Source organism: Triticum aestivum, chromosome 6B (genome assembly GCF_018294505.1).
Source record: "Triticum aestivum cultivar Chinese Spring chromosome 6B, IWGSC CS RefSeq v2.1, whole genome shotgun sequence".
NCBI lineage: Eukaryota > Viridiplantae > Streptophyta > Magnoliopsida > Poales > Poaceae > Triticum > Triticum aestivum.
This window is the reverse complement of record NC_057810.1, coordinates 244,191,253-244,201,914: the sequence shown is the minus strand read 5'-3', so window position 1 is coordinate 244,201,914 and position 10,662 is coordinate 244,191,253. Positions and strand designations below refer to the sequence as shown.

Below are 10,662 nucleotides of genomic sequence, written 5' to 3'. Positions count from 1 at the left end.
ATAAGACTAAAAGAAAAAACCAGATGCAAGGCATTTCCTTGAACAAACTAGACGGAGTTCCCAGCTGACCAATTTCGCTTCACTGCGATTTGAGTCCTCCTGCAGAGAGCATTCATGGATACAAAACCTGCCGAAAATTATCTGAAGACGCTGCACAGGCTCTCCCCACTACACCACCTTCCTCAACTGCTGCCAAAGGATACAATGTTGTTTACACGCTGGTCCGCAAACGTCAGCTCTGCTCTACTACGATTGCCTATGCGGCCGAGCTACAACCGGAGAGACCAAATTGCAAAATACGTACTTGGAATAACATCAGATCAAGCTCGAGCTCGAACCGAGCCAAGCCTATCACAGTCCACAACTAAATCCGTCTAAAAGGGTCTGAACCTCATCTAACTAAGAAGAAAATTGAGGAGCATGTTATAAACAAGTTAAGTTATTATTTCATCTCACAAGGAACACAAAACCAGAAACATTACAAATCCCCCACTGTATTGAGATATACCGCCTACAGCCGAACCAATCACCCAAATGAATTAACTTACACAGATGGAATACATACAGACGAGGCGCCCTCCAAAACACCACTGACCTTTTCTGGTATCTATCTTCAGCTCCCGGAGGACGTTGTCGGTACCTTGAAACAGTCGATGTTGCGCAACCTCACAGCCTTCATCATCCCTCCAAAGCTGTAAACAAACACCCGTTCCACATATTAGTCGACAAACTGGAAGCGAATTTTCTCGCAACACATATACAGCATATGCCATCAAAGGAACTATCTGGTACGTCACGAATGGTAAACGTACCGGTCAACGCTTTTCCTTGGCCTATCGGGCTGATCAACGCTAGCTCGTGGTCTGTCAGGATTATCTACACTCTTTCTGCTTTTGTCCCTCCTATCTGTACTGCCTCTTGGTTTATCTCGACGGTCTGTGCTCTTTCTATGATCTATGCTTGGCCTTGTCTTCTCCCTATGGTCTACGCTTTTCCTTGGCTCCTCTGTACCTTCGGGCTCTGTTTGGGTACGGTCCGATGCACCTGAGCTCTCTGGGGATTCATCATTTGGGGGTGGCAGTTTCTCTATGGCTCCAACAAACTTCTTTAGATGCTTAATGTATTCTGGATACAGTTCCAAATTACAGTGGTTTCCTCCTTTAACCCATAGAGGCTCGTACTTTACTTTAGCGAGTTCCCACAATGCCCTCCCATGAGAACAGTCGACAACCTCATCAGCTGTACCCTGAAAGAAGTGATTGTATTACTATCACAAAAATGTGCAGAGGTGTTGCGGTTACTCAGTCAGCTTTCAGTCTTCTACAAAAGAATACCACTGTACATCTTTCTTGTTCTACATCTTGACTAGAATGAATAGCAAAATTTATGAATAATTTGTTAAAGCAACAATGTCACAGATAGTATACAAAATCAACTCATGGTAAAGCTATTCCAGCTAATGGAATAATTGTCACTTGTTTACAGAGTATGCTATATCGATTACCATTTCTTTTTCTCAGTGAATCTGGAGACTTTTGATTGCATTACCATTATAGAGACTTTGGCCAGAAATACAGTGATGGCCCTATGCTCATATTCACATGAGCACTAGCAAGTTCTCAAAAGTCAAAATTCTAGCCATTCCCAAAGGCAACGGTTGGATGATTGATACTGTACTTCGCCATAATCCTATTATGTGATTAATAAACAACCAAATAGCCATTTGCAGACATCTTAAATAATTACACCTGCTTGATATTTTCTCCACTAGTTACTAATCAACATGTCCTCGTGTACAAGTTCACCTATGTAACATTACTAGAATGCAAATATGTGCCCATGCATGAATGGGCAGACAAGGGCATGAGAATGCTAAAGAAAATGTCTAGGCGGATAACACGTATGCCCTGAACATAAAGTCAAAACTGTGTATAAGATTAAGGAGGAAAGGACACTCACATGAATCACTAGAACAGGGCAACTGACTAGTGGAATTTTGTCGATGTTCTGCAGATACAAGACAAATCAGATGCAGCTAAGTACAAAAAAGGACTGAAGAAATGTAATTTAGTTACCTTATATATGTCAAACCAGTATGTATGTTTTACAGGATACATCACTCTTAAACCAGACAAAATTGGACTATGTACAACAACTGCTCTCAAACGAGGCAAACGTGAAGCCAAATCCAAAGTAGGACCACTCCCCACTGATTGGCCATAAAGAATGATATTTTCCTCAGAGGCTGCATAGGTTTCTATGAGACATCTGTAAACAGCCTCTATATCAGCATATGTGTTTTGCTCACTGGGCTGCCATAATAGATAAGAATAAATGATCAGTATTATGCACACTGAGGAGAACACAAGCCAAAAAAAGAAAAGAGAAAATATGTAACCTTTCCAGAAGATTGTCCATAACCAGAGTAGTCATAGCTGCAAAGGAAAGAAAGAACAAAAATATGTTAGTGTTTCGCCAAAACAATCCCAAGAGACATAAGAGAGGTTCATCCAGTGATTTCCATTGTGAAAATAGGTTTCTTCATCGGATGCATCCTGTTAATTGGGGGGCAGCCAGGTGCACGTAGCTCCCGTTTGCGCAGGGTCCGGGGAAGGATCCGACCACTATCTTCCAAGGTACTAATATCACAGGATGACGAAAGAGTGGCGGCAACATGCAACCATGTAAACTGGCAAGGAACACGACTGAAAATGCTATAAAAAATTGGCATATTAATTCGGAAACTAATCAATATGGTGGCTTGTATTGGTGTTGAAAGTTTCCTTTCCTTCTAGACACTTTCCGTTTTTAGTCATCTCAATATATATTTTCACTTTCGTGGAGAAGTTGAAAGGAAGAAGATAGCATAACTAAATAAGCAATCGGAGGATCAGTTTGCTATGTTGCATTTATAGAAGGCCTTGTATCACTACTAATTAGCATGAAGGGCAGCTGAGGCCAGCTGAGGCATAGCCTCATAGCTTATTTATGACCTTCTGCAATTATAGAATGCTGAGTTTGTAGTGATCGTGGTTCATCCACACTTTCCACCTCCCTCTTACACATTTCCAGGAACGCTCTAACAGAAACAGCAGCAATTAGACTAACTTAATTACAATGAACAATCCCGACAGTTCAACTTCAATACGCTGAAGATCTTCCTTTGAAACTAACCTCAATCACAAAATCTCTAGCTCGAATAGAGGTCACAAAAGAAGCTTGGCCCGGCACTGTATAGGGCTGCACTATATTTTTTAAACCGTAATAAAGCAAGGGTATATAGGCATATAGAGTAAATGGAAGTAGTGTTCGTCGTATCTAATCTGGGCACTGAAACCACAGGGGTCATGTCTGGAGTCATATGTGATGTTGAAGTTATATTAGCAATAATGTAAACGCTCAACATTTTTTTAATGCCTTGCGCCAAAACTAGTGACCCCATAAAGGACAAAAGTGCATTCAGAGAACAGACATATAACACAAAGATTAACTAAATATGATAATGTTACAACCATGCTAGGTAAAGAACAAAAATCTTGAGTTTAATAAAAGCAGTGAAGGACAAGACAATCACCCCACCAAAGAATTTTAAATTTGCTAGAGTTTCTACATCAACTGAATGAATCAAGAGTTCTCTCATCAGAAACTCAAACCTCTCGTCATCAACAGATTCATTAGACTAAACCTACCTAGCTAATATTCTCCATCCAATGCATAGGAAGCAACGAGCTAAAACTCCAACGAAAGAAGAAATTTAACCCAAAAAATGGATATATTTAAACAACAATTAGGAAGATGACAGCATTGATCGCTTATTTTGGTATTTACGCTTTTATGAGGGCTGTGCACCGGACACGTGTGCTTGCATAATAATGTTGTGGAATTCATTAAGTATTGATTTCCCGCTTTTTCCTTACTACTCTATTAGTGGAATTTTCTAAAAGTGGTAGCATGTAACACCTAATCTGAACAAATCCATCAAATTTTGGCCAAAAATAGTAACTAATAAAAATCAGGTCTTGGGCCACCTCCATAAAATCACATGAATCATGGATTATCCAATCATAGACAGGCACTTTTAATCCAAATATCCTCCTTACTACCCAAGACTGAACAACTCCCAGATACAGTACTTCTCAGTTCTCACGGCCACCTAAAGCAAGCATTCCCAACAATCTACAAAAACCACAACATAACTCACAATTCAGTAGTAGTTTATTCTGGGATAAGAATTTGAGGAGGAACAAAATAACTAGGCACCCATTAGCAGACGTATCAGTGACAAATGCCGCATCACATGCCAAGATGAAGCCAAGCACCAGCATACACGAGAATGAACGCGCAGATTAGTACTACTAAATGGTTTAATTTAGACTAGAGCTAGCAAATCCAGCACCAGAGAGCAGCACGGCCCCAGTACCAAAACCTGAACCCAATCACGCAATACCGGAAGAGAAGTTGGGATTTTTCGTCCAGTCCAAGAAGCGACCATCCCACTGACACGCAATCCGAACATTTCCACCGAGGAATACCACTTCCGTTCTCTAAAGCCCGGTAAAAAGCGCAGCTTTGATCCAGAGAAACGCGGCATGGGAGATCCAGGGTTACTGCCCGAATCCAGGACCACGGCACCCCCAATCTAAAGTCTAAGCCAATCCGATCCAGCGTGCGTGCGTGCGTACCCCATGAGGTTGACGTTGAGGTGCGCGCTGAGCTCGACGAAGAGCTCGTACATCTGGCCCAGGTCGGCGGCGTTGCCGTGGGAGTAGAGCAGCGTGAGCTTGGCGCCGGTCTGGCGCGCGTACACGGCGACCACGTCCGTGCCCCGCTTGGTCCGCAGCCGCCGCGCCTCCACGTTGGCCCTCCGCGGCACCCCCGTGAGCTCCACCACCACGCTCCCCTCCTCCCCCTTGGCCTCCCCGGCCGTCGCCCCGGCGGCATCGGGCGGCGGCAGGGGCTCGATGCCGTAGGACGGCGGGCTGGGCGGGAAGAAGGCGAAGCGGGCCGCGACCGTCGAGGTGACGCCGCCCATCCCCGCGGGGAGGTGTAGGGCTACGGCTCGGGTGAGGGCGAGGGAGGAGACGGCGAGAGGGGAGGGGGGACGACGATGAGTAGAGGAGGAGGAAGAGGAGCGCGTCGGGTCAGGCGTTTCCGTTGCGCTGGAAGGGAAAGGGGGAGGAGGAGCTGGAAGAGTGAGGAGGGATTTGTGGTCTGGGTGGTTAAGCTCTTGTGGTTTTGCGCAACAGGGATTACCGGCCAGTTGAGTAGACAAGACTGTGGTGGTTGCTGAAAGTTACTGGAACAGAATCTCCAACAAATCCTTACTAAAAAAAAGAGTAGTAGTATTACAAACTGAAATTGCTAAGACGATTCTCAAAAAAAGAATTTGCTAAAACTATTTCCATGGTTATTCTTTCACGGTTGACTATAAAATAAGAAGTTCAGAACGGTGTAGTCTAGTAGCCACACACTAATTAGACCTCCCCATCGTGGATATAGTATCATAACTTGGTATATGGTAGAGATCTTATTTATTGTCATACATGACACATAGTGCCATGTCATTTATTATGATACGATATTATAATATATATTCAACTCTTTTTTTTCTTCATTTGATTCTATGACACCTCATAAAAAATGTTTAAGCCAGTTGTAAGAAAGTATCGTAGTAGTATTATGCATGCCAACTAGGCATTTTGATGAGGCGGCACACAATAAAATGAGGAAAGAAAGGATTGAGTGTCACGATATAATAGTGTGTCATATTAGATGATGTACTAGTATGTGTCATGCATGGCAATAAATAAGGTCATTGTAATACTCTCAAGTTATGATACTATGCCCTACAGAGGTAGTATCATGACATTAGTATCATATTATGGTAGAACATGATACTTCATATTGTGACCGGCCTTCGTGGACATGCATGATACTAGTTATGATACTCCCACTAAGGGAGGTATGAGCCAAAACAAATTGTCAGCGTAAATGATTGAAAATACGATAAGCAGCTCTCAAACAATATTCACATACCACTTATATATCTTGAGATTTACAATGCATATTTGTCTGACTGCTAAAAATAACTATCCGGCACAAATGATGGAAAATTCAGAACTAGCATTACAGTCCATCGAAAACGATTGCTATAGTAGCGTTTCGTCTCAGCTCGTGAAGCCTTAATCATAACTAGAAGAACGCCCGTGCGTTGCAACGGGGCCACATTAACTTTAAGAGTTCAATATTACGACATTGACGACCTTTTTTACCATCAAATCCTCACACACACACAGACACACACTCTCCCTCCCTCTTCCTCATTCTCTATCCCCCTCTCCCTCTCTCTCTAACACACACACATATCCATCTTATTGGGTACGGGACCATAATCCATCTATTTCACACATACACGCTAGTGCATAACAGTATGAATTATGTGTATTATATTTGCCACCAGAATTGAGGGAATTAATTTCATGTAAATCGACCAGCCACAGCTCCAAGAATACGCGGACGAAGTGGCTCGGGTCGGCGTCGGCGCCGTCCAGCGCGGGCCACGGGCCCGCTTCCAAGTGCACGTGCAATGCACGTCTTCACAAATATTATAACCAGATGTGAGAAATCACATGCATAGAAAAGACATTCTGATAGCAATCCAAATATCATACTCAATTGAATACCTAACCTGGATAATACTCTTATTTCTATGCGCCACAAAAAATGAAATAGCAAAGCTAAGTATGCCTACATACGCTCAGATTATATATAAGAATCTTGGGTGAACAATTGCAACAAAGCATTAAGCAGCGATAAATTTAAATAAAAAATCCATTAACTATGCAGGCAGCAGGCTTGTTACAACATAGAGAGATAGGAAAATGTCACCTCCAGTAATGTAGCGCAAAGGAGTGGAACAAAGCATGAATGAGCGGTTGTCTGTTCTTCTCCATGTACATGGATTAGCAGTAGAGGCCAAGTATATAAGTACTTGACCGAACTCCACTCTTCGTGTACGGAGAGCCATGTCACCTTCTCGCCGCTGCAGCATGGGAGGACGGCTGGTTCACGTGACCCTCCAGCTGGGGATCCATGGTGGCTGACCGTCGAGCTCGAGGCAGAGAAGTTGAGGGCAGTAGTGGCGAGATCCATGCCGGCCAACCGGGCGAAGAGGAGGTCGTCGGGGAGGGACACATCGGCAAGATCCGGTCACCACGCGACCTAGAGAGCAACAGTGATCTCCACAAGCTGTAGGCCGGCGGCGTGCTCCATCCCCTGCGATGGGGTGACCATGGCGGTGGCCACAGCTCCTCATGCTCGCCTCGATCTCGGCGACACACCCTGAGTGTAGGAGGCAGCAACGACCTCGACGAAATCATGGCCTCCATCCCGGAACGCAATCATGTCGCTCTAAATAAATGGATTCAATCATGTGACTCTAATTACTTCAGATTGTTATGTGCACATTAAGCGGGGTGCAGTTAGGAAAGAAAATATTTTCTAATTAAAGTGATTGAGTGATTTAAGGTAAGATTAATTAATTTAGATTTGATTTTTAGTGATTGTTAGTAAAGTATGATGCGTCTTTAAAATCTTTTATTTGTTTCCTTAAAATCTATTATTTGTTTCCTAAAGAAATTTGCAATAATGGAAGGTATCGGTTGATTTGGATAAGTTAGTAAATTTAGATCCGTGATTGCGTGCACGTTTAGAAAGTGCTGATTTGTAAGGAAAGAGCTGAGGGGTAAATAAATCGGTGAATAAGAAATCAGCATCGAAAAAAATCTACGACGGTTAACCTACGAAAAAATCCGGACGAAAGTGGTGGGACGAAAAAAAACCTGGAAGCGAGACTACCAACTGCTCCATTAGAAGTAGAGATTCATAAAGCACCGCACTATATATGCCCTCTCCGTAAAAGACGAGCCTGCTGGAAGGGCCCACTACCACCCTTCATGAGTCGTGCTGTCTTTTCTTTCGCAATCGATGCGAGACTAAACTCAACCTAAAATAACATCGAAGTTGTGAATATATTTATACTACTCTTACTTCCTTTTATCACATATATACTGTTCGATACAGCGAAGTTGTGACCATATTTGAACTACTTTTACTACCCTCTATCACATATACAATTGTATATATATGTAGTTTAGTTTTAAACACATTCGTTGTATCAAATATACTGGGTGACCACATCACACTACCTTCGTTCCAAGATAATTGAAGTTCTTGGTTTGTCATGTGCCAAACTTGTTTAACTTTGATCAAGTGTACAAAAAAAGTGTGTATAGCTCTCATCTAGGTGAGGAAAAACTATGTCTCATCTCACTCCTACATCGTTGGATTTTACGCGGAGATTCATATGGAATTTTTTTCCCTTTGGTTAATTTTTTTGAGGGAAACAGTAGGACTCTGCTGCGTATTTTTATTGATTTTTAAAAAAACATAGTACAAAGAATAAGGTCTGAAGGGAAAAAAAACTATACATCGAAGATACAAACAAAACTAAGGAAAGAAAGAAGAGACAGTAAACAACAAATACAACAGCAGCATAGCAAGATGAGATTTTGTTAGTTCTCATCTACCAGATGATAATTTTAAATTAGTAAATCCGAGAAAACATTTTAACATGAAAAACATCACATTGGTCTCATGAGATTCTTTATAAAATATATTTTTCATACTATGTGCATTTGGTTTTCGCAGATCCTGGCACATTTTTCATACTATGTGTATTTGATTACATAGTTAGTCTTGAGCTAGTTTGACTTGGGACAAAATTAGAACTTGGGTTGTTTTGGAACGGAGGGAGTGTTGAACTATTTTTTTTTGTTATCGTTCGTTGGCGAGATCGCCTCTTCTTCCTAGAACCAGCTATAACAATGATGATGAAGATCAAGGTTCACATGTCTCCGTATCAACCACCGTTGCTCTCACGGACCATAAGAAGGCCCTGCAGACATCTCTCTTTCTTCCACAAGGAAAAGAAAAGAAAAGCAAATTAGTAGTAGCCCGACGCTGGTCGACAAGGCAATTATGGGAAGGTCGAGGGGCCAATCCAGCAACAAACCCGGAGGAGATGCGCTGGATAGGATGGGAAGGCAGCTCCGGGCCATGGCCCGTGGGGACGCCATTATTTCCGGCGAGAGGAGGAGATATGCTTATCTTTCGCTCATGGCTAACCGCCTAGCCCACCATTAACTGGATTCCCACCCTTCCTCTGAGCAGTGGGCCGCGCTCGTGCACGGGCCCGCTGTAAGTGTACTAGTAAAAACCTCAGCGTCAAAGTCTCGAGTGCTGACCTTTTCTTTTCTTTTCTTTTTGAACTCCTCGAGTGTTGACTTGGCTGCTCTCGATTTTCTTTGGTTTTATTTGACGGGAATTCACATCAATCGTTTTCCTAGCTTTACCTTGTTATATAATTTGTCCGACGGGCAAGTGTCATTTTACAAGGAGAAAAGGTCTCGTCTGTTTGTGAAGAAGAGACTAATTAGAATATAATCTACTACTCCATCCGTTCCATAATATAAGAGCGTTTCCGGCGGTTGGAGCATTTTCGACGCTTTACTAGTGTCGAAAACGCTCTTATATTATAAGACGAAGGAAGTACTATACTTCATCTTTTGACATTTTGGCAGATCGGATGACACGACGCCAAAATCAAGGGGTTACCGAAAGTGATACAAGAAAACTTTTTTTTTCTTTGTCCAAGATGGAACCCTGTACTGTACTATCGTTCACCCGGTGCAGACGAGAAACAAAATATTCACGGTGGACTTTTGCCCTTCGGGGTAGCTGCCCTGCTGATGTGGGGATTTTGTTGTTGTTCATGGCGCAAACGATTAAGTAACCTCGATGACAGTGGAGTGTAGGAAACTCCACCCGGCAACTGGGCGGCCAGGTTACTTCATTTAAGTGGCTCAAGGCGTTGACCCTCCAATTTTACGTCATCACCACACGATTGAAAAAAATCATAATCTCACCCGCAAAATAAAAAATAAAAAAAAATCATAACCTGACTCTAGCGCACACGAAGCAAGAACTGTAGTACAATATCTTCCCTTCCAAATGGTTTCTCAAAAGCTGCATCCACACACATACTCCTGCTATGCAACCTTCGGTTTGGGTACCAGATTGTCATGATTATTATTCTTTTGAAGATATTTTACATATGAACTTGTGTAGTAAGAAATTTGGAGTCAGTCAAGTCCATGATCACAGCTGCAATGATAAAGAGGCATGCATGATGCCAAGTCGCTGTGAAAACGTGACAGGCCAAGAAATTCAGTGGCAGGAGGGGCTTCAACTCCTCTGTCACCACATGTCATTTGTCATTGACCAGTCCTTACGAGATCGGTTCCATTAATTGAAAATATGCAGGAATCTTTGTACAACTAATAACGTGCACAGGAGAATGCCAGTCCAGCCATCAGAGTTGCACAACGGAGACATGCTGGTTGCACAATAGTTAAGGTGAAACTAGGCTCTGCAACTACGATCTCATTCGCTGCCTCAAGAAAACATTCATCACAGGAAAGACAAGTGGGAACAAAATCTTACACTGCTGTGTATTAGCCACCATAGCAGCAACAGATGATCCGCAGCAACAATGATCTCGTTCAAAGATTCCCCAGCGTTCATCGCAGGAATGACAAGTGG

General features: G+C 42.7%; 1 protein-coding gene across 1 annotated transcript; it reads right to left on the bottom strand.

Moving 5' to 3' along the window:
• Positions 1-297: 297 nt before the first annotated feature.
• Positions 298-5,202, bottom strand: LOC123136798 (alpha/beta hydrolase domain-containing protein 17C). The gene is made up of 6 exons (XM_044556302.1): positions 4,683-5,202; positions 2,399-2,435; positions 2,076-2,312; positions 1,960-2,007; positions 813-1,246; positions 298-692 (listed from the first exon to the last, which is right to left on the bottom strand). The coding sequence occupies exons 1-6, from the start codon at positions 5,030-5,032 to the stop codon at positions 614-616; spliced, it is 1,185 nt and encodes a 394-aa protein (XP_044412237.1). The 5' UTR covers positions 5,033-5,202; the 3' UTR covers positions 298-613.
• Between the last annotated feature and the right edge of the window lie 5,460 nt (positions 5,203-10,662).

What these genes read in the sequence shown, in the direction of transcription:
- LOC123136798 (XM_044556302.1), bottom strand. Translation starts at nt 5,032, where the DNA reads ATGGGCGGCGTCACCTCGACGGTCGCGGCCCGCTTCGCCTTCTTCCCG. An exon ending in ACTGGTTTGACATATATAAG is followed by an intron (nt 2,008 to 2,075) that starts GTAACTAAATTA and finishes TTGTATCTGCAG; the next exon opens with AACATCGACAAAATTCCACT. An exon ending in CCAAGGAAAAGCGTTGACCG is followed by an intron (nt 693 to 812) that starts GTACGTTTACCA and finishes GTTTGTTTACAG; the next exon opens with CTTTGGAGGGATGATGAAGG.